Source organism: Lingula anatina, chromosome 9, assembly GCF_051362555.1.
Source record: "Lingula anatina isolate TDL-2025a chromosome 9, LinAna3.0, whole genome shotgun sequence".
Lineage (NCBI taxonomy): Eukaryota > Metazoa > Brachiopoda > Lingulata > Lingulida > Lingulidae > Lingula > Lingula anatina.
Window position 1 is genome coordinate 10480480 of NC_141775.1, and position 25020 is coordinate 10505499.

Consider the following 25020-nt stretch of genomic DNA (forward strand, 5'->3'; position numbering starts at 1 on the left):
GAGATCATTACACTGCAAAGAAAGAATTTTAGCCAATTTTTTTTTTACCAATTTACTTATTTTCTTCAACGCTGAGATACATCCTATTGGAAAGCTCCAAAAATGTAGCGATGTTTAAAGGGATAATAACTCTTCGTTTCGGCCAAAAAATGAATTTTCCTAGAGCAAACAACAATTTTCCCATACTTACCAATGGTTAATGAATCCATTTTTACATTCAAAGTTACTCCCTGTTTTTTTTTTCTAAAAAGTTTGGTTTTTGTTAAAATCTCTTAAGAGATTTTAACAGAGTATAGGCATCAGTGGAGGTCACGTGGTCTAAAGACAAGCTCAGATATCAGAATAATAGCTTTAACTGCCGTTTTTGTGGTAAAAAAGAAAATATTATATTTCTATGAGCTATTCACAATGTTTTAATTGTGAAATATAAATCTCATACGAAGAGTTATTATCCCTTTAAACCTGTATTTTAGCTTAATTTTTATCTTTTCTCAAATTTCATTTGTAGTTTTTTAATTTATTCATTTATTTACTGTCGTTACAGCAATTCGTCAGTTTCAATTTACAGTTTATGGGTGCCTTGTCTCTGAAACGTCGAAGTTGAAGCTAAAGAAAAGACTGTATTTTTAAAGATATACCTTGGAAATAAAGAAAAAAAAGTGTTGAAATGTCTAGTAAAGTAGAAATTTTATTCTTTATTAGGTAGACACTTAGAAACAATCTAGAGAAAGCCAACGAATGGTCTGTTTTCTAAGTCAGTCATGCAATAGTTAAAATAGTGCTGAAAGTAACTTTTTGTGCTAAGATAAATCAAACGCCCGATAAGTAATGCGGATATGAGGAAGACGTCGTCTTGCGTTCTATGGAGAGCGATGGGTGGTCGGCTTTGTGTGGGACAGAGATAATACGTTTCTGCTCCTTATGTGACTTTGATTCAAACCTTCAATATGTGTTTTTTTTTCTAAGGCTCATGAAACCTGTTATCAGAACATCTCTCCGTGTAGCTGTGGTTTTGTGATCTTTACCTTTCTGGGGTTTGTCTCAGACGTACTTGCTCGAAAACAACTGATTTCTACTTGACAAAATAGAGCAAAAAATGGAAAACGGAGAAGCTTTTTGTTTCTACTTGTTTCCACTGCTAAGAAAACAATTACTATCCCCAGTAGAATATCTTTGGTTTTTAGTAAGATATTTAATAAAATTTCTGACTATATACAGCACTTTTTTTGTTTGTGAACAGAAAGAATGGTACATAGTACTAATCAGAAGTGTGACGAGGGCGGAGAGAGGCCAAAATAAATATTGCCATTAATATTAAAGGTACATACAAACTGAGCAACGGTGGAGCGTGGATTCCCAGTAACACATGTAAACCACTTCTTCTAGTTTCCTATACGACTCAAATAAATTTGACATGCCAAGGGATAAACTGAATAGATAACTCTATCAGCCATAAAAGAGCTGAAGACTGCTCCTTTCTTAAAATTTTTGGTCGGAAATTAATCCTTCTTTTCTGCCCCATTGACATACAGCAGAGAATGCTAGCAGAAAAATCTGTTCAAACATCATTTTCGGGTAAATTTAAACAACGCCTTTTGGTAATTCTCTTAGTTATACTACTTGAAACTATATGCTGGCATTTGGTCGATTTTTGTGGCAAAAAATTGACTTTGTATGCATCTTTAAGGTGAACGGTTTGACCAGCTGATTAGAACGTACGTACATGTACGCATTTGAACAAAATAGACTATAAAAAGGAAAACGAAGTACCAAATTATGTTAGATAAAATATTCAGGGACCAGAATATTAATAAACAAGCCAAGCGTCCATCCCTTTTTTTTATTAAATTTTATTTATAAATTCATATTAAAGACCTAAACGTATTAATACAGATTAATAATAACTGTAACGTTATATATGGTTTCTATAACTTAGAATGTATCTCAGTTGCTCAACTGAGGTTTTTGATCTAGACCTATCCAAAATAAATCCCTTCTTGCGAATATATGTTGCCAAAATGTATACTGTGCTCCCATATGCTTGATGATTAAACGCTTGTAACGAGGCAGAGAGGCGGGCTGCGAGGTAGGCGCCTGTGCGTCGGTAAAATAGGTGGCGCTGGGTTTGAAAATATCAGGCCCGCACTAGCTTCCGGTCTCCTGCCTCTCAGTTGCGAAAAACGTCTGTCTGAACGGGTAGCAACGGTAGCGTAGGCGAACCTTTCCGACCGACCTCTCCATCTAAAATAGCCATATCTCTGCTCGTGGAGCAACACCCTGCGGCGGCGTCTGCGGCGCTTGCAAACGAACACGGTCGTAGCAAACGCGTGCCGAAAATTGGACGAAAGCATATTGTAAAGTACCGGATTTACTGCACTGTTCAGGTAAAAAGCCATCCGGACGAAAGACAGCAAATTGAGCTGGGAGTCGATTGATAACCACTGCTTCGAATCGGATGTGCCAAATATAAGCCAAAGCGTAAAAATACGAACGGGAAGCACACACACAAAGAACATCACTATAATTCCAACAAGAAGTCCCACGAGCTGTCTCCGCTGTTTTGTCCTTCTACCATTCGCCTTGGTCAGTGTTACCCCCTCGGCAACCAGAACTGTTCCTATCCGTATATATATTACCATTAAAACAAGTATTGGTATACAGAAATACAGCAAGAACAGCAGAACAATATAAACTTGTTTCCAGTTAGTGTCTATGGCGGTGGAACAGATCTTGACTGCCTCTTGATTGACAACGTACGTGGCATCGATCACTTTGGCAATGGCCAAAAATGGCGACGAGGACACGAGGGCGATGACCCACGTGACCAAGATCATCTTCACGGTCCGAGGAGTGGTGCACATTGTCTGAGCGTGAAATGGCCGACAGATGGCGCAGTATCTCTCGAGACTGATCAAAGTAATGGAGAGCACTGACGCATGCGCCGTGGTGTTTTCAAGAAAAGGTTGGAGTTTACCTGAAATGTAGTTCATTGCAGTGAATAAATAAAAATAATCAACTTGGGTTTAAAGTACACGAGTAAGAAAAATGAAAACCCGAGCCAAACATTAAGTGAAACAAATTTATCTCCTCAACCAATGGTCTGTACATTCGTTTGCCTGTTTGTCTATAAGGCAAGATCTTGTTTGTAAGTACGACAGTCTGACCAATATTTAAAGAAACGGTGCAAATGTTTAATCATATATTTGGCATAGTAAAATAGAAAAGGATATATTCTTACGATTTTAAGAAAAACTGTGGCGTAAAGGTCCCCAAGGTGAAACCTGTGAACTAATTTGGCTGAAGACGAACCCAGTGAACCATTTCATTTGGAAAATTTATAGATGGGCGACGTGGAGGAAATCGGAGATGTTCTAGTCTAGCCAATTGCACTGAAATGTCTTCTCGATATGAATAAAGTAATATATATTTCTGGGAGGAGAAATTGGAAAAGCGGCTTCTTTGCAAGAATTTTCGATTTCATCTCCGGGAGACATTATATTGCGCAAACCTAATAGGGTGATGAATATATTAAGATTAATGAAAAGATAATTTTTTGATGAAGCTTGAGAGTTCTTCATGTCGTTGAACTTATCAAAGCGACAAAGCTTGTTAAGTGAAGTGCCTAGACGTTTTCCGCAATTAATATATGGTGCAATTTCCTAGACTATTATGTCGTTATCATCACCTTACCTTCTGTCTGGAAAACCCAAAAACCTTTTAATTTCTTCATTTTAGGCATGTATTACGTGGGATTTTCTATTATCAAACAAAATCTAATAACTTATTTTACGCTGCAGAAAAGCTGTCAAAACGAAAGAGATCTGACTTGAAGAATCCTTGCCTATAGCCCATTGTCTTTAAGGGGAAACCCACTTTCTAGAGTCTAGAATGAATATAACTATAGTTTCTTATCGTTTGTTGTCGATTTTGATCACGTCCAGGAAGAGGGAGTGGTCAACAGGGTATATTTCGCGGATAGTACAATTCAAGGGGGAATATGTACGGGTATTGATTTAGACCATTTTCATGTTTCACTACCAAAAAAAAAAAAAAAAAAAAAAAAAAAAAAAAAAAAAAAAAAAAAACGAGACGCGTTAATACGGAAGCTGGGTTGTTCCGTATGATCATCTTTAGTGGAGTGCGAAAAACTGCGAAAAGATGCAGAAAAAAAAAAGATAAATTTATCGTTCAAGTTGTGTGGAAAATTGTTAGCCATATGGAAAATCGGTGATGTTCATAATCGAGATAAAATTATAAACTAACAAAAATATAATAACAGGTACAGCTTGACCCACGGACAGTTTCTAAGTGATATTTGAAAACAAATGTGATTACGTGCTAAAACAATTTTAATTTAATTAAATGTCTTATTGGTCATGGCTTGGCCGCCAAGGAACAGTTTTCATGAAGAAAAAAGTCGGGTGTTTCGTTTTGTTTTGAAAGTGCTGGGGAGTGAGAGTTGGGTGCTCAGGACGCGTATTTAAAACCGAACAACGCACAACACTTTTGAAAAATGAAAACGCCCCCTTTTGGCAGTTGGTCGTTCAGGACCATGAGGCGATGGCATGGGCGTACTAGTAAACGGTATTCAAGCCTTTATTAGGATTCAAAATCTGGAAGACCAACCTGAAGCTGTCAGAAACTTAAGAATGTCAACGTTAAGTACAAGTAAGGAAAAATTGTTGCAAATGCTGAACATCGTAAGTGTCAAGCAAGAGGAAACCACTTTAGAACAGCATTAACCATTGACTAATTCAAAGCCAAATTACCGATCACTTATAGTTTAGATGTACCGATCACTTATAGTTATGACAGCTCTTTTTCTATTACAGGAAATCTTGAAAAACACGTTTTTCTGAAGATTTCGCATCACGGTGTAACTTGTCTGTCTGTTTTAAAACACTTATCCTGTTTTCGTCTATAACCAAACGACATTCCCGCTATTGTATTAACATTCGCTTGCAATGCATCATAAACATCAAATACAGGGTTAATAAGCTTGGGGTGTAGAACGTAATTCAAGACCTCTCTCTCTCTTTTATCTTCTCTCTCTCTCTCTCTCTCTTTCCTGTCCTGGTTCAGTTCGCAACGGGCATTTCTGTATAAAGCACGCTACAGGCGGCAGCAGCTTTCAACACAGAAGTCGGTACTTGTTACCCAATGCCATTATCTGACTATATTCGATCTATTTACACACGTCATATACATGTATAATAGTAAGAATTAGTAAGAATCAAATAGCAAATTTTGTCCCTAGAGTAGTTAAATTTGCACATGCTTCTCACTCATTTAGAAATGACAATTAATCACCAATGAGATATTCACCGAGTCTGTAACTGATCTCCGCATATTTTGAAAGCACGGGAAGAACGAAGGCGATGGGAAGAGAAAGATAAAAAAATAGGTATCAATTTGTGAAATATATAAGCGTGTTTCCAAACGCCAAATTAATATCGTCCTCGGTAAGGTCGTTCCGTGACATTACACTGAGGAAATGAAATTCCTACAGGCATATCAAATGACTTTAACGCTACTGGTTGTTGTATCACGAGGTTACAACAGTAGCTTCTTCATCCAACAGTTAATTTCAGGGTTATCACTATAAATAATAATAATTATTATATTAAAAAATATTTTTAGTCTAAAATCCAAATTTGTAAAGTAGACTTTACAATTCAACGTAAATAATTAATAAAAAGGCCAGAAAAAGAAAAGAAAATGATTAAAATTGGAAAAATTGATTAAAACAAATAACGTAGAAATTAAAAATGCTACTTCATCACTCACTTCACTCCATTCCAATACTTCGTAGTCATACAAGGCTAGAGGTTAAAAAATACACGTGTTACATGTACCTTACTTGCAGTGTTAGAGGTGTCGTGTAAGGGACCATTCCCATAACCCTGTCGTACTTGCAGGATCGATCTATCTCCGAGTGGATTCTCGCTAAATTGCATTCAGTTTAAGCGTGCACGAAAGTTAATTACCCCCCCCCCCCCCCCAGCAGCTTCAGTGGGCGTGACGGACATTAAAACCGCTTGAACTGGATGCAGGTTAGCGAAAATCCTCTCGGAGTTAGATCGATCCTGCTAGTGCGAAAGGGTTATGGGATACAAGTACAAGTAGATACAAGTACTGCAACTGTGGAGTTGAAATTAAAACCTGAGTTAAGCTGTTAATTACAGAATGTAATATTGTAACTTTCAGTGTATAACACAGCTGAATGGCGTATTTGCTAGTTCCACAGAGAAAAGACTGCCACCGTACGTGGAAGGCAGATAATTGATAAGTTTGTTAAGGGACATATGATATTTCAAGAGCATAAAAGCTTAATTCCTTTTTTCTTCCGAAGAAATGTCAGATCTAGACAGACTTGGTGGTTTCAGACCATGAATAAATAACATTTAGATTCTTTTCTAGCGTCAATAGCAAATTTCCCCACGGACCAAACCAGTATATTAATTTCTTTTCATTTGAAAAAAAAATAGGTGCAATATCATTCTAATACCTCAAAATAAGGGTCGGTCGTGTCCGTTATTTAAGCCATCAGATTTGTTTGGCCTAGCGTTCAATCAATCATCCACGGATCAGGTTTTAGATGTCATATGGCAAGTGCCATTGAACCAGTTTAATGTTCCGTGCAAATAAGTAAGTCCAACATCAATCCGGAAAAAGACCCGACGTTTTGCCAATTATACATGTACTATATTTAATACTGACCTAAAGCTTCGGTTTATAAATCACCTGTGCTCTACCAGCACACTATAATAAATAGAGAAAAATAAATAAATAAATAAATAAATAAATAAATAAATAAATAAATAAAGAGAAAAACATGGTATTTTAATTCAGGCACTTGAGGGGTGGGGGTGGGGGTGGGGGTCATTGATGGAGCCAGGATTTTGCTAGGGGGAGTTCAAAGATGCAGAATTGTTAAATAGTAGAAGAGAAATATTACTATTAATTTCTAGGGCACAGAAATCCACTTCGGTCCAGTTTTGCTCCTTTTTTATTATTGATAAAGTAAGAGAGAGAGAGAGAGAGAGAGAGAGAGAGAGAGAGAGAGAGAGAGAGACGAGGGGGCTCTCAGATACTAAAGGACAGCAGGTACTGCCCCACCCCCCTAGGGATCCACCTTTGTAATAAGACGATGGCATTCACCGACAAAAAACCCTCGTTAGAAATGGGAAAACGGATAGACAGACTTCATTCGACTCCCTGCGCTATATATCGGGTTACGTTTCAATATTTTCTGCCAGGGATCATTAATTATGAAAGGACATGAAAAAGAAACGCTCCGGCTTCCCTAAGCTAGTAAATAAATACGTGTTTGATATAAAACTACCCAAGTTGCCTGTATAGTACATGCATGTATAGTACGTATCAAGTATATAATGTTTTTGTATGTGATATTATTTAATATGAGAACGTGTGTGTGTGTGTGTGTATGTGTGTGTGCGTGTGTGTGTGTGTGTGTGTGTGTGTGTGTGTGTGTGTGTGTGTGAGAGAGAGAGAGAGAGAGAGAGAGAGAGAGAGAGAGAGAGAGAAATTTGAAACACGGAAGTAAAAAAAAGTTTCAGAACAATTTATAACTCTTGCATTTTAGATCGGTACAGACTTTGCTCGATAAAATAAACATTCACCAGTACAGTAAGGGGTATCATTTGGATAAACTACTGAATATGCGAGCGTTCCCATAAACCCATCGTACTAGCTGGATCGATTACACTGACAGCATTTAGCTACAAGCCCCGCAGAGTTTGATCGATCCATCTTGTACGATGGGTTTATGGGAACGCAGTCTATATCTCTCTGTCTGAACTCAAGGCCGATATCCAATGGCCTTATTCTACCGCAGAATTTTCGATTTATTGACAGAGATGACTTTTTTAATTTCCTTTATGTCATTTTGACTAGCGGAGAGAGAGAAAGAGAGAGAGATTGCCTTTGAGTGCAGACATAAATACTCGTCTCGACTTGATATTTCCTTGACGACAATGCTAAATTTGGGGAGTTGTAATTTTTATTGCACATTTGGGCACTAGTAGCAGTTTCACAAAAAAAAATTTGCCGAACTTGCAATTGAAAATACCTTTACTGTTCAGCCACCCGATCGCTTATTGGATTTATAGCTAACCTCGATTATCATTTACATCACTTTGTTTATTTTATTTCTGAAATTTTCAACAATTGCACAAGGAAACAACATCGTTTGCGATCACCTCAGTCCCTTCCAGAGTCAGTCCTGTGACCAAGGTACGCAGATGAAGAACTGACATGAAATATGAGGAAATCGGAAATCGATGATGAGGTTCATAAGTCCTTGCGGAGATGAAATAGCGAAATAAGCATTGTGCATTGTTTTAAAAAAAATGGGTCCACTCCTTTATCAGCTGTCTGGTTCTTACACTGAAAACCTTTTTTCTCCTCGAGAATTCTATCTGCACCAGTTTGGTTTAAGAGATTTTTGTATGTAATAACGTTAAAAGTGACTAAGAGGGCATTCAGAACTTGTTGATCCGCGGACTAGCAGATCCAAGGACAAAATATGGCGGACTCACTTAAAAGCAGCGCCGACCAATCCCCTGATGGCCTCCGCGCTTCCACACGCACTGTCGCTGCAGGGGTCTTGGGAGCCGAGATTTAATCCGTTTAATGTCTCATGTGGAGGCAGCGAGACCATTAAGGGGTTAAACGGCGCTGCTGCATTTAAGTGGGATCGGCCATATTTATCCGGTGGATCAGTTAGTTCACGGATCATATGTTCTGAATGCGCTCTAACTCCCTTTCATGAGTTCTCTATATGTTGGTTTTCTGCTGTTTAGTTAATAGGAAGTTGATAAATTAGCTTATCGTGCGTGGGGACGGGGTTCAGATGGCTCTATTACTTAAAGACTGGGTTTTTCATTTGTCAATTTCTCTAAAGCTACCAGTGCTTATACTTCGCTAAGATGTAGAAAAGCCTTAAGTTGCTTCCTTGAAGATGAAGCGAGAACAGCACACACGCACACACACACACGCACACACACACACACACACACGAGAAAATCACTCATGTCTCAAATATGAGGGTTCTACTTATATTTCAGGACAACTCAAATCAAATCACATCACATCACGACTACAAGACATGCCACTGATTAACACAAAAAAAAAAAACATATATAGCACACGGATAACTTCACTTACACATAACTTCACCCAAATGCCACGCCTCGTTGGCGTAAAACTCGGCCATGGCGGTGGACATACAGATGACCAGAAGCAGGAGGTCAGCCAAACTGAGATTGGCCAGAAACACGTCCGTTGACCGCCGCATCTGCTTGGTCCGCCAGATGACCACCAAGACCATCGTGTTGCCCACGACCCCCAGGATGAAAATCGCCACGTGGCACACGGAGACCCAGATGAGAATATAAGGAGGTGTGGACACCCCGGCCGTGATGACGTCACTGATGTTGTATCCCCTGTTGTTTACACTGCTATTGCTGCTGATGCTGTTGTTGAAAATGACACTGTCATTCCAGGTATCAAATTCACCGGTAATGCTGGTACTGTTAATGTATTCGCTGTTATTATTGCTAAGCGTTTCCATCGCTTTTATACAAGTAACATCCGAGTTCCCTGCAAAGACGAATGGCCCCGGCGTCGCTCTTGTGGTAGATGTAAGCGTCTACGGCATCGTACTTTATGTGGTAGACGCCAGTCGCAATGCACTCTGTGTCTTCCCGTCTTGACAAAGTATCTCAGTCGGTAACGTTGCTTCAGCTGTCAAGCATCCAGGTCTTATTTCTAGTGTGGGTTTCTACGTCTCCGGTTTGTTCTCAAATCACCAATGACATAGTGCCGTTAGTCATATCCTCGAATCCATCAAATCAATTTGCCTAACATTATTCAATATTACCGCTATACATAGTTATATAAGCACCGTTTTTTTAACACAGAGATATATAACTGGCTATTAAGATATTACTCTTATTGCGTTCCAACGTATCATGACGTGAATTCAAATAGGGTATGCATACGACGCACGGTCGCGGAAAAGTTCGGTAAGGTGAGAAGGTCTTGTAACAAATTTGTCTCAGAAAAACAAAGGCTGTCTTTGAGTGGGGATTTTGGGCCTGGAGTCTTGCGATGTTTCTTGAATTTGTTCTATAGACATTTTAAGTTATGTCTAGAAGACAATGAAAACCATACGCGTTGACCTAGAACTCAGTGACGCCATATATGGACTAGAAAGGGTTTCCGCAACATGCAGGGTGACAATTTCAGCGATAAAAGAAAAACACTATATCGTGTATTGAGAATCTCGTCTCGTATTAGGGTGCATTCAGATAACCCGTCGGACTAACTGGATCGATCCAACTCCGTGGGAGATTCTTCCTAAGTGCAATCACTGTAATCGGCTTATATGTCTAACACCACTCCTCAATTAATTAACTAGCAACTCAAGGGGCCGGGCGGGCAAATCAGCTAATTACACTAAATGCACTTTAGCGAGAATACCCTGCAGAGTTGGATCGATCCAGCTGGAATTGATATTTGAATCTGAACGCAGCAATACAAAAGTGACACGCAAAATGTGACGGATTCGTTCTGTTGCGCAATCCACTACACGTTTAATTCGACAGAACGTAAGAGAAAAACAATCAGGAAAATATTAGTGTATAAACTACGTCTGCTTTTTTCGCAGCAGAACGGCACCCTCTAGTCAGTTATTATTTCTGACTTTACTTCCCTCGCTTGATTTTACACTAGGTCATCATGCCCTGGGCTGTCTCGGGTAATTATTTTTCGAAATATTTCTGTGGAAGGTCAACAGCAATGGAACTAAGGTCACGAGCGATGAAAGTCAAAAGACTGAGGAGGTCAACTGAAAACACGCAGAGTATCGTGTCTTGTCTCCATGTTTTTATTTAGTGACTCCGTCATCTAGGGCTCGCAGTGAGGGTTATATATTTATGAATAGCAACACTGTTTTTATTATTATTAATATTTCATTTTAAGTGGGGGGGGGGGGGGGTCTCTGAATTACCAGCAGGGTAGAGCATATCTTAAACCCTAAACAGAATTTTAATCCATAATCCAGCATTTGCGTTTCATGTTTCTTGTTTTTTAGTCACTCTCGTAATTTGAAAAGAGATTTGTGAATTTCAGTCATAACCTTTTTAAAAAAGAACCATGAAATGAGATTATTGCTATACAGATCGTTAGGTCTATAATATTTCCTCTATTCCAAATGTTGCTTAGTCCTGATCCAATATTTTAATACAAAATGCATCAAAACTGATGTGGTAGATTGAGCAAAGGAGGCCTGGTAGGTCCCAATACTCTTTACATTAAATGAAGTAAAAAATGATACGTAACATATTAAGCAAGTCATTAAAATGCTTATCTATAACAGATCGTCTTGTATCTTGATACAGAAATTGCCCTTATGTCTTAAAGTCAATGTTTTTTTAATGTTTTTATTGCTATTCAGGCTACTTTCATAGAGGATATTGTTGGGCTATTCAGTAATAGTCCATATTTTAATGTCTTTAAAAAGACACGTATGGATTCGTTACAGAAAAATAAGAGAATGAATGTATATTGAGTTCACTCTGAGACGAAAAATAATCTCATAGTCAAGAAACACCACTGACTAAAATGCATCAAGACAGATTGCATTTTCCGACTTTCACATCAAAATTTGACGTAAATCACAGGCCCGAGAACCAAACTAATCATTGCGTTTTTCAATCTCACCTGTAGCATTCTTCACGTATATGCTATCTTTTCTTCTCCCCCAGAAAAATATATATGCATTCAGTATCGATTTCATTCACTGCACTGAGATATCCGCGTTATAACAATCCCAGGTTCACAATCTTATCTCTGACTTGGATCTCCTCCGGAGAACCTCTCTTCTGGTTCGTTACGACCTGTATGGGAGGGTGTATTCCTCTATTTTGATAGGTTACGTCACTCACGCTGAGACTCAGCGGGGCTGGACCAATGAAGGAGGTCCACCCATTCACTGCATCAGAACCCGACTCTAGCAGCGGTCAGGTAAGGGGTATTTGAGTCATAGGTCACGCTACTGAGAGTCCAGTGGTCATAAGGAAGGGAGTGACCGCTAGATCACGGGGGAGTGACCATTACGGTGATTTGCAAGAGGTGACAGAGTTTGAGAGGAGTGACTTTTGTACAGTGGAGTAAGAATACCATTTGGTAAGATTGACAAGGAAATACTTCACCCATAATTAGCCGGACAGCAACAAATCACGTACATAATCTCGCTCAGCAGGTGAGTAAAACACTTTCGCCGAATTCACTAAAGAAATCTAACGCAATTTATCAGAATAAGAAGTAAAAGGCAGGCTAAGTTGTGTGAGCTTCTAGAGTAGTTCAATATTTAGACTCGGCCCCTGCAACTACGCATGCAGCAGTGCAAATAACATGTATTCGAGGTTAAGTGAATAGTGTTCGAGCTACCTGATGTCGAATAACGTGTTGTTTGAGGGTGTTTGTACAATAGTTTCTGCGTTGAAAGGACCGTGCGCTATAACGAATGGTTTGATAAAAGAACGGTTGATCGCTTAATACATACGGAATAGAACTTACATATATAACGGCTACTAGGACCGTGTTCCATAATATAGCATAATTCGAACACTGACATTGACTTTAAGACTGGACATTTTGGTTCAATCCAATCCTAGATAAATATGTAGAAGTATATCAGAATGGTTCGAAACAGTAGCTACATGTGCACCCGTTACTTTTTGCGGTGCAGGCTGAATGTCACAATTAACATGGAAGAATACTGATTTGTGCTGGTCAAAATACACTGACATCTGTGATCTTAAAGTTAACACAGGCTCTCGATAAAACTCCTTACGTAAAACTCGACTCTGGCCGCGTGCTGTTCCATCGCCATATCCTATACAAGTTAAAGACACTGCACGAATGCTCTACGTGTTCCTGATATCACTGCAGGTCGTAGATCGATAGATCATAGAACTCGTAAATGATCTTGGTCCTTGGCAATTGTACGAGACATCCACATACCCTGAGTTAGAGATGTCATACAGCATTTTTCCTGTTGGAATGCCTGTGCCTTGATAGGGGAAATGGTGCATTGTTTGATACGGCCAAACACTTTGTTCACCGTCCCACCCCACCATACTTCAACCCACCCAACCTTACTTCAACCCACCCTACCCCTACTTAAACCCACCCCTCCTTTTACGTTTTATGAAATAAGATAACGTTGGTAAAACGTAAGTATAAGCTCTCTTTGCTCTGATTATAAAGTTTTTTTGTCGGCTATTGACAGGTATAACCCATAAAGGTTTCAATTACATTATTTCATAAAGATGTGCTATCGACTCTGTCACGAAAGCGGCGTTTTGCGTTGGTCACTGTCAGAACTCAACCGTGTTTTATAAAACAAACAAACGGTATTCAGGCATTTAATCGTGTTCACTGAATTACAAACAGAACAGTCCGGTTGACCAGTTACCGAAAGGCACATTTTGTCGAGGTTTTGACTCGGAGAAAATCCACCCAAAAGGCCGTGTTTATTATGCCTAGTGTTGTAGTCACGAGTTCCCCGACGAGTAAATAAAGAAAGTATAGAGAGGTGAAATTGGATATAGAATATGAAGTATTACAGCTGAAAGTGGTCATCCGGCTATGACATTAAGTTGCAAGTTGTAAGCTGATAAAAAAGGGATCAGGGGAATTGTGAGAATGAATTGTACAAAGCCCAAATAATTACAAATGAGATATACAACCGATCCCCCTGCAGCGAGAGAAAATTGAATTCCAGAATAAACGTCTCGGATTGTCTTCCTTGTCCGAGAGATGGAATTGTTTCTGACGTTATCATCTTTCTGCGGTAAACAGCATTTTCACGTGTTTGTTGATTGTATCAGTATTATGACTGTGAATACGTCCTTTAACACAGACTACAGTAGATCTAGGGCCTGACAAAGAACACAGAGTGGAGTGAAAATCGTGCGTTGGCATACAGTAGTATAATATCTTATATGCGAAATCACAGAATTGCAAACAGGTAAGAATTTGTTGTCAAAATATCGCCGATAAACCACTGTTTAACCCACGAGTTGGAAAGAGAGAGGGGAGGGGTATATTTCCAGTGGGGGGGGGGGGGGGGGGGAGCATCATTAAATGCAAAAATGCCTCACCTTTCGTCGCTAAAATAACCTATTAATAGAAAAGAATTGAAATCTGAAAGTAGTCGGGCTATTTTGAATGTAAACTCACCAGCACGCTTTAAATAATATAACATATCAAAATATTGCGATCGATAACGTTACGCTTAAGAGGTCGCTAAATATATCATTGACTTATTTTACCAATCCCTGTAAGCTAAAGGCAGATTTCAGACAAACGGGCTACGACGTCGACTTAAACCTACCGGGTGGCTAGCACGTGTCAATTGATACATCGGTATAACGTGAAGACGTTGTGAGAGCACACTGGGGATAGGTTTTACTGGGGGGTACGTATTACATCTGTCTATACAATTTATCGACATCGACTCTTCTTAGTTTCAACAATGTCAAATAGTCTGTTACTGTCCAGCGATGTTTGGTGTAAGAGTTTTTGTTATTCACGCTTAGTTTTTTTTATCTGCCTGTGGGGCAGAGCGAAAAGACGCATGTAGACTGAAAGAGGATGTTATACGAATAGTCTTGAATTATATCATAGTGCATGGTGATGTATCTCAGAGCTAAGTCTAACTCATTTTTTTTCTCTCTGCTAAAGAGAAAAATTAACACACAATGCTTTTAAAGTATTACAGTCCAAGAGTTCACTGAATAGGAACTATTTTTTCCTTGCGTAGGTAGTCGCATATGACTGGGTACGGCTGTAATTAAATCATTTTTCATAAAAAAAATTGAGCTGTTCGGTGTTGACTTGGAGTTACGACAAAGAAAAAGGTAACGTCTTACATTGCTAATAGTACTGGCTCTTGTCCAAATAACGAAACTGGATCTTACATGTAGGCCTACGTAGCAATACTGATAGAGCGCTTCATTTTGTTGAAATCCATAGGGTCTAATTTGGTATCAGATCGGTAGAGAAGCTGCACAAAACAGTTCTTAGCTAGACAAAAATATATGCTCTTGATTAATACAGAAGGAAGCTTTTCCAGTATTGCCTTGTGCATTTGTCTGTACAGTTAGGCATATTTTGACAAACTCTAATATGTGAAATATATATAGATCTTTTTCATAAATGCTTGACATGGTTCAAATGATATTCCTATATTCTTGCCAATTTTCCACTCGTGACACTTAATATCTGACCCTCTTGAATTCCACACATAAGTTATATGTTATTGACAAGTGTTCGTCTTGTCAATATATTCTATTCTGTACGAAGCGTGGCTTTCAAAACGGAGCGCAGAATATGAAAATTGACCTCGCCATTGCATTGTAAGTAGGACGCCTATTATATGAGAGAACGGTACTCATGGAACTTTGACATTTGATATAAGTGTGTATGCGTGTGTGTATGTATGTGAGCGTGCAAGGTTGCACCTGTGGAAAAGGGCGTCTACAACAAACGCAGAAACTCTACCCCTTCAAAACATCTAACGCAAATCTAGCTATGGCATGGCATCAGATACCCACTCCTTTTCAGACGGCGCCAAGGTAAGTGTCCCAGCCTTACCGTAGAGACGCAAATAGTAGCGCGCTCACATGTGCGTGCGTGAATTTGTGCGTAGATTCAAATTCGTCGTTTAAAAAAGAGAATCTGCAAATCTGAAAACTGAGACTTTCTATAGGGCGTAACAACTAGGAATCTCGTCTGTACATCTTTGTGTATAATTTGTCGGTTCGTGTACATGTGGTTGTACAGTACACACAAGCACATATGCATAGTGCTTAAATAGTTCTTAAATCTCGACTCGAAGTGAACACCTTTCCCAGGTGTGGTGATAACGAGAATTGTAACTAATTCAACACATAATATCCCAACTCTTTGTTTAGATATATCGTGTGTCAGGAACCAAGTGCCTTTCATACATCTCTCTTTCTCAGTACCCTTAATATAATACCCTTAATATAATGCCTTTAAGAATTACTGTTAATGAAAAAAGCCAATGATATTCTATCCGGTAAAGAATTTCATCAAATTTTGTTAAACAAGGGGGGGGGGGTAGTGGATGCTCACTCAGGTAGGCGCTGTATCAACAAATGGAGCTTCGTTCCCTTAAGAAGACATCTCGACAGAATCCGAAATATCGGAAAACAATGACTTTGATTTTAGCTTATGATTGAGGAATCTATCCTAGCAGCAAGATACAAACACGTTTTAAGGCGGCGTATTTATGTGGGTTATCATTAATTCACTGTGACACACATGTGTCATGACAAAGTTACAGTGAGTAGAAAAATACACATTTTTTATTTGTACATCCAGAAAAGAAGGTGACCGTTAGAAAGATTGAGTAATTGTGAATAAAATTATGCAAATTTTGAGAAGGTGTGAGGTTGATCGCGTCGCCTCCGTCTTGAACTGAAAACACAGGTAGCCTTGTTTAGATTATAATAACGATGATGATGATGATTTTATTTACGTCACGTTTAAAAATAAAACCGAACCCACACTTCTAAGGGTTATGAGAGACTTAAACCTGTGATATTTAAGTTAAAATTCGTAAAAGTTATTTTAAATAAATAACCTTTCAATTTAAAACATTAAAAAATATTATATATAAAACTATTTAATCCCTCTCATCTATATTAGATTTGCTTCTTCTCCACATCATTGCTTACACAGGCAATTCATGGATTAACTAAATCTCCAAGCGCAATTAGCGTTAGCGTTCCATTTGTACAGGCGTGCCTGGTTGCACCTTTCTAGTCAATATTTTACAATGTTAGCCTGTGTGTTTATCTCTTACTTGTAGGAGTTCGAGATGCGTTCAAACACAAGTGATTAAGACAAAATATCATTAAAACGCATCAAATGGCGTCATCATATGAATTAATAAATAAATAAATAACAAATTCGTGAAATCCACTGTGCAGCAGTAGTCTAAAGCTAGCATATTCTGTATGGGCGTTTGATGACTAAAACTGGCGCGTTTAGGTCTTTAATCCAGTCTTAATTTGATCCATGTTTGAACAGAACTGTGTTTTTCGTTCCTGTTTAAACGTAACCTTATACCGTGCATACTGTACTCTTACATCGCGCAGGTAAGTAAATGGGACATTTATATAGTAGCTGTGATTAGCACGTAGGATTCGATAAATTCTCGTTAAATGCTTACTGCGAGTATTGATTCATACGCGGTTAATATGTGTTCCTTGTACTTTTAATGGTGAAGATGGTGGTCAGGAAATTTAGAAACAGAAGCGACGATAGTGAAAGTCTAATGATTATACAGGATAGACATTTCTGTAATAAAATGTAATAAAATGTATACACATGGCGAAATTAAATGGTAGGGAAAATTTAAAGAAGACTTTGGTCAAATATGAATACGTAGTGCGCATTATCATCCATTTGGAAGGTCTGTAGATGACAAGCATGTTTTAAAAGAGTTAAAAGAGAATTTTAAACATGAAAAGTAAACAGTGCGCTATGCACATCCCAGACAACGAAAATTGAAAATAAAATTCATCTATAAGAAGAGTAAAACAAATGGAAGTTTGGGAAAAAGCATAAATGCTTTCAGCTAGCAATATTGAAATTTTCATTATCTTTGAATATAAGGCCTAGCATAGGTGCCCCCTTTTGTTAAAATTGTACTAATAATACGACTTGTAAAAAGTGCTGGGATTGCTGTTGTGATAAAAAAAATCACGTAATACAGAGGAGAATAGCAGAGGTAATTAAATTATTTATCTTGTGTTATGGTAGGCTTTAACTTCGATAGGGGACTGTTTCACTAAGCCATTATTAGGTTACGGGTTTTGTTGTCGTTATTTTTCTTTATAATATCCAAATGAAGATTTGATTAAGCAAAAAAAAAAAGAAAAATAATAATAATAATAATAATAAAATAGCGTCAAAATTGTAAGTAAATTTTATAAATGCAACACTTGGAAGAGGGAGACGGGTCAATTTGCGCATGCGCAAAGCTGGGCTACCGTGTCCAAGCACGCACATGGTGTAATAACAAATACCTCACAGGGATATAAGGAAAAACATTGATAAGATCGTGACTTAGCCACAACTGACACTCTAGGTGACTAAGATTGACATAGAAGTCCTATTTCTGGACACCCGCAAGAATTTGGAAGCCAAAGGATAATAATCTGGTTTGAAATATCAGTACACACCTGGATTTACTTTGTGTAAACTGGGTATTTTATAACGTGAGGACAGTGTAAATGTTTGTGGTATTTGTATTTGGCGTAATTGCGTGTGGGTGTGTGCAGTGTAGTGCCTGAGCGAATGCGTGCTAGTATATAAAAATCGCTTCAACTTTCTTGTGATAAATTCATCTATTATTGATAAGTTTGACATATTTTATATAAGTTTTACCTACCTATTGTTTTGAAGAGAACTTAACTACTAGTATTAAATTTAAAATAATTTAAAAACTTCAACATTTGTACTGTATCGTGCACTGGGGGGGGGGGTATTATACTCTAAAAAGTATTATTTGGTACTCATTCAAGATTCATAGAAACATGCTAATTTAAATCAGGTTAAAATATCTCATGCAGAATAACACATTAATAGCCTACAAGATGATACTAGTGGTATCGCATTTGTTATCTTCTTGTTATTCTGTGACTCATTGTTTTGGGATGCTACGAGTAGATTTCTAAACTTAAAACAATCGGTTACCTTAAGCGACACTCAGATAGTGTCAAAACCAGAACGGTAATGACATAATACTTGGCAAAATACTCTATCAAAAAAAAAAAAAAAAAAAAAAAAAAACAGCATTAATATGGCGTCTCTCCGGGACGTGAAAAACAGTGGCTTCTAGGCGATTTGCATGCTAACATCTTAATCAAGCAAATGACAGCTCGTCACTATGTTTTATATTTTTTTTCATCAACGCAATTTGTGCGAAACCCGTCTTAAAAGATATCAAGATAAGAAAATGTAGACATTTTAGAATAATGCTTATGTCATACACAAGGGGGTTCGTATGTAGATGCTAGATTGCGAGATTGCGGGGGCTTCAACAAGATAACATTTCGGGTGGAAAAGTCTATGCTTTTTTAATGCCCATAATGGTTGAACATGGAATGTTTTCAGCAATGTCTAAGCAATGCAGGTTAATGCCGACATCAAATAGAATGCCGAAACAAACGACGGTGTTGAGTAACCCCCCCTCCCCCCCCTTTCTTTTAAACAAAGATTTTTCATGCTATCTCTACCAGCGGAAGCGATCTGTTAAGTGAAGGCGCTACAGACAAGGCCATATTATTATCTTATCTATTTTCCCACTACTGAAAACGTGTAATGAAAATTACATACGTTTTCATTACTTCAACCTAAATCACTGCGCAACAAAAACGAGAAAGATACTCATCTTTGAATTACTGCCATTAGAATCTAATGGGAGGTGGGAAAAACACATTATCATCCAGATGTGGGGCCTAGTGGGAAACAATAGAAACCCGGTCAGTGTATCGTGGCGTCATTCAGGTATCAAGGTGAGAAATATCACTATTCAGATCTCTGTCATAAGCGTCAAGTACACAGTTGCCCTGCACATGTATAAGTAAGCGAAACATACCAATGTGAGTGCTGCCGCCTGAGAAATATGAAATATGCATTATCAAAATACACTTCGGGGCCCCCCGTTAACGAACGTTGGCAAATACAGGGCCTATTTGCATGGGTAAATATCATTTGATTGATGGTGTGGTCACTGAGGTCCTGGTAAAGGTGTGTTGAAGACATATAGCTAATAAGACACAGTGCGTTAACAGTATAAACAGTACCATTAGTTGGGACTCTGTAGAAGACATCACTGAGGACACCCCGGATATCGAAAAAAATATCCTAGATAGATCCTTCATTGCGATTAAGGAACTTTGGATAATAGGGTGAGTGACACGTCTAGGTTATTAATACTGTGATTAATTCTCGCATTTACCCTAGTTTTCTGAGTTTTTGGCCTATAGTTGTCATCTGACTATTGATTTCATTTTAAAACACACTAGTTTGTACTTGACTCTAATTCTCAGCGTACAGAGTCACTGTGGAATGTCATCCGGGTTTGATTGAATGTCATAATGTTAACATACAGTATATTTGAGACATATTCACTGATAATAGAGTTACTATGCGGCAACCCTGGGCGCCAGACTTAAGATTTTTTTACCAAGGGACACATTGATCATATAGACCTTAGATTTATATCAGTACGATTCCTGGAGAACAATGTAGTTATAACCCGAAACCTACTCCATAACTATAAGCTTCCATATTGGGTTACCCAAACACTGATTTTGAAGAAAGAGCATCGATGTCAGAGTTACTATGGATTTGTATTAGGTGCGTGCCTCTTTCCTAAGAGAGTAATTAACGATCACTGTGGTCATTGAATTAAGTGGTCAAATCGTGCAATTTATCTGTGAGGTACATGCACAATGGAATATACAGTTTGGGCTTATTTCACAAAATCATTTACTAGGCCTTAACTTAGGGACTAACATTTTATTCATCTTTGAGCCAAGATTAATAGTAGGCTATGAAAAGTAATTACTATTGATTTAAGACGTACGTTAGCCAGATCTTTCTTTTCTTAAGAAAGATACAATAGTCCAATACCGCGTACTACTAAAACTCGCCCATGCCCGCCCCTGAATGTTCTGTGGCTCTTTACGTCACCTTCACTGGACTCTAACGACCGTGGACATAGCCCACATTATTGCTGACTGACCAGAAAGTGGACACCACTGACCATCGCGGTGGATATCACGGGAGTTATTCATACCGTATTATTACCTGCTTTCATCCGCTGATGGACGTTCACGTGTTACATAATCGTGATTATCATCTGAACTGATGTGAGACGGAAATCGCCTTGTCCTATCTGATATGTCTATATTTTTGAACACTCTGTACCTTGTAATATTTGAAAAAAAAAAAAGATTCATATTGCTTTATTTAGCCTTTTTAAAGTGCGTGATTTAATGAAAATAACCACCATTTCGTTGCTACATCAAATCTATAGTGGCACTGATCTGGAGAGTTTCTTGATTTTATATTGAAATGTCTATAACAAAAGGCGCCATTTAGTACGTGACTCGTCAATCTTACTGAAGGCCAAACCAGGGAATTATATCCCGATATAACTTCCTGGCCAAACCAAGCATGAGTAAATAACCAGACTTAGGTAGCGTTATTGAACTGATGTGCTTATGATAGTTGATAATGTAAAAATCACAACACAAAAATCTTTATATTTATTTAATTAAGCCATTATGTAACGGCATGTGATATTTATAGGTTGATTGCGACATGTATTCACAGCAACTCTGCACGCAGGGTGGGGCAGGTACACATTGTTGACGTAAAGAAACACGAGGTACGAGTAGTTTTGTAAAAGTAGGGCCTGCTGCCACAAAACGGGATTGGTCCTAAAATCGGTCTAAACTTTAGCACTCAAAATATAGCCGACTTCAGTTCAACATAAATCCATGTTCGTCTTTAGTATTTGTCTTAAGCCAGTGTTTCTCCTGTCGTAAGCTAGTGTTTCTCCTGTTTCATTTGATTGAACTACTACCTATCTTTCAGGTGTCAAAGAGGACAAAAATTGTCTTAAAGTTCAGACACGTTTTCGGTTTTTAGATTTTTTCGTGGAAACAGGCCCCAGTACTAATACAGTCAACAGTGTTTAAAAACGTATCACGATTTTTGGGTAGATAGGTAATGCGTATACTGTCACCTTTTAAGTGTCTTGTCTTTACATTTGGCAGTTGGGAACGCCCTACTTATATTTGTCTTTTAAAGACATTAACCTAGTAGTTAAGATCCAATGCTATGCACAAGGGCATGCGTCCTCTTACGCCTGGAGGCTGAAACTTCTGACATGTTTACATATATGACTTATTCTTTAAACAAAAAGCTGACTGGGCATACTCCAGTTTTTTTTTTTTTTTTTTTTTTTTGACACAGGGCTCATTGGCCTCATTCAGAACAGTGGACTAACTAGTCCGTGGATCAAATATGGCGACCCACTTAAAAGCTCGCCGTCTAATCCGCTTATAAACACTGAATAGATTCCCCGTGGGAAAGTATTCAAGTGGGTCGGCCATATTTGACCCACGGACCAGTTAGCCCACTGTTCTGAATGCGGTCTTGTTTTTTTTAACAGAAAGGTGACTGGACGTACTCCAGAAAAGAGGGCGAGTTTGTCTCACACATAGAATATCTGCTTTATTGTTTAAAGCTGTATTCCCAGAGCTGTTAGATCGATCTATCCCCGCGGGGAGTCTCACTAGATTACTGTCAGATAATCCGGCTTAAATGTCCCTCCCGCCTACTACAAGCTGTAAGGGGGTAATTAACTTTCGTGTCCGCTCGGCTGACAGCTATTTAGCTTGAACCCCCATGGAGTTAGGTCGATCTAAAGTAGATCGATCTAATCTCTGGAAATGGGGTCTAAGTTTATGATGGATGTATAGTATAAGTAAGCACAATCAGAATAGTAATTTATATACTTGTTACTATACAGAGCGCTAACAGGTACTACAAGCTAGAATAGAAGATAACGGTACAAGAAATTGTTGGGAAAGTGGCGTCGGTTTGCAATATGTTATCTAGAAGATTAAGATTAAAAAAGAAAGATTTTAATCTCACATCTATTTTATCATATTAAATTCTGCCACCTACAGGCCTTGAACGCAACGAAGGTAAAAATGATCTACGCTCTGAGAGTAAGCTCACAGAGTAGAATCCAACTCGGCTACTATTTTAATAGTACAAACATGGCTAACACCCTGTATCAAACACAGAACTTGACTACGTGATGTAATGCAACCATTATTGCCCTTTGAAATCCCAATCTCCCCAGGCACCCGATTTCGAGATTGTTTTCTGCTGTTTTTTATGCATTTGACCCTCTAATTAACATAGAAATCATGACTTATGCGTACAAATGAAAAAAGATATCAGCAGACACTGAGGATTGCTATGATGTAGGCCTAAATAACAGAATGGGAATGCCTAGTCTTGTCCCAATGCTATATTCGAACCTGTCTTTGTACGAAATAGAATCGATCTCACAGAATTAAGTCCTTGTTGGCTTATAGCAGATCAGTTTCCATTCTCTTTTCCGTCTACACGTCTCCTTGCTCTGAGAGACCGGTGCTGGTGCGGTTCAATGCAAAAACTTTCATATGACGAAGGGAGTCGTTTTTGCATACCAGATAGCAGAAACATTATACATCAGACCCCTTCATGCAATTTATATAACAGAGTGAATGCCGACCAAAATAAAACATGTTTCAATATAATTTTTGAGCCGTATTATCTAAATGTCTGTTCTGTCTTGGTTCCATGGCCCATCTGCTTCAGGTAAAGCAATCAATCGGCAACTACACTGTATCATTGCTCAAACTATATGCAAACCAAACCTGCATTTTTATGCAATATTTTTGAAGCGCGTTTCCAAAAATGAAGTTGGTCCGAATCTTAACACGTGTAAACAGGTCTCTTCAGCTCTAAGAATATGGATATGCAAAACAGTTTCCTACTCAAATGGGAAAATGCTGTACGATATAAAATTGCCTTTGGGACGTAAGAGAGTTTACACGTGAGCATATACCCAACAATATTCTCCATCCTTGGGCTAACGATTTTCCCCGTGGCATACCTTCTGAGGGGTTATACTATTCCAAAAGTTATTTCCTGAACTAGCGCAGCGGTTTCCGTTTATGGTAATTTTTCGATTTAGTATATAATTACTCTTTTGAGTTTTGAAAAATTTATCGTGAGTCAGGTAATGGTGTTAAGGTTCAGTTGTCTGGAATGGGTGAAAGAGAAAATTAATCACGAAAGAATTATATCTCATGCGATTCGGTGACAGAAGTTGTTATTTTGCAATGTTAATAGTTTCTTTTTGCTCAAATGGAAATGACCATTTGATTTATATTTACCATTAGGAATTACTCCGTGATCACTGAAAAAGAAACTGAGTTAATAAAAATTGAAAGATACTATGGACGACTCTCTTATTGTTTGTGTTCATTGATTTTCCAACGAAACGCCAATAAAACCAACGCCATCGAATGGTCGCATACTAAATCAACACATTTATTGAAATCGGTGCCTCATAAAGATCAAGGCAATAACACGTATAACTGTCTTTTATGGATAAAAAAATACTGCAAAACGTAAGAAAAATGGCATACAAAATAACTTTGCACAGTTCAGTTTCGTGATGAGGATGCTCTGGGCAACATATCTCATAAGGTATAATCGTTATTCATTATATCGCAATGCCATATTATTATAGTGTGGCCGTGTCCCATCACGTGAATCTACACTACACCTGGTGCAATGCGTCGCTTTCTTGTGTTAGGCTACTTTTAAATCATGATCACTTTAGGAAAAAGAATGATTCCTTTTACCGACACAGGGATGCCATGAGTGACCAAAATAATTAAAATATGATATTGTAATAATGATGTGTATAGTGTAGCTAGGTAAAATGTGAACCGCAAAAATTGATATCAGTTTAATTGACTTTGACGTAAGAAAGCTTAACTCTACTGTCTCCTTCAAAGCTTTGGTATGTGGTGTTATGGCATCATTTTCTCTCGTATAGTGCATATTTGTAATTAGATACGTTATGCTGTACGTTATATTTCCAATGTTACACCATGATAGGACATTGGAATCTATTGCTGTAACATTGCATGGTTCTGGTATTTAGATTGTTGTCATTGATATGCCCGCTAATGTTGCGTTGTCGTGTTATATTACTGTATCATATATAAATAATTACCAACACACAGAGATCAATGCTATGTCTTCCCGAGATATCTATTTCTATCATTTGATGGCATCTGGGAG

The 25020-nt window shown here is 38.2% G+C and overlaps 3 protein-coding genes across 4 annotated transcripts in view; 1 reads left to right on the forward strand and 2 right to left on the reverse strand.

Moving 5' to 3' along the window:
* Window positions 1-1838: 1838 nt before the first annotated feature.
* Window positions 1839-11917, reverse strand: LOC106153840 (neuromedin U receptor homolog nmur-2). Its single transcript, XM_013527947.2, has 2 exons — window positions 11749-11917; window positions 1839-2974 (listed from the first exon to the last, which is right to left on the reverse strand). The coding sequence occupies exons 1-2, from the start codon at window positions 11822-11824 to the stop codon at window positions 2049-2051; spliced, it is 1002 nt and encodes a 333-aa protein (XP_013383401.1). The 5' UTR covers window positions 11825-11917; the 3' UTR covers window positions 1839-2048.
* Window positions 8711-9981, reverse strand: LOC147759889 (orexin/Hypocretin receptor type 1-like). The gene has a single exon (XM_086994975.1). The coding sequence runs from the start codon at window positions 9593-9595 to the stop codon at window positions 9182-9184; it is 414 nt and encodes a 137-aa protein (XP_086851101.1). The 5' UTR covers window positions 9596-9981; the 3' UTR covers window positions 8711-9181.
* Window positions 11918-12041: 124 nt separating the features above from the next.
* The window catches only part of LOC106153841 (uncharacterized), a 37509-nt gene continuing 24530 nt past the window's right edge, over window positions 12042-25020 (forward strand). The window contains exon 1 of one of the 2 annotated variants that reach the window (XM_086994974.1): window positions 12042-12288. The gene's annotated coding sequence lies outside the window, so the exon portion shown is untranslated. Of the gene's footprint in view, window positions 12289-19918; window positions 20043-25020 lie in introns of those variants that run through there. The other variant, XM_086994973.1, reaches the window with a different exon arrangement.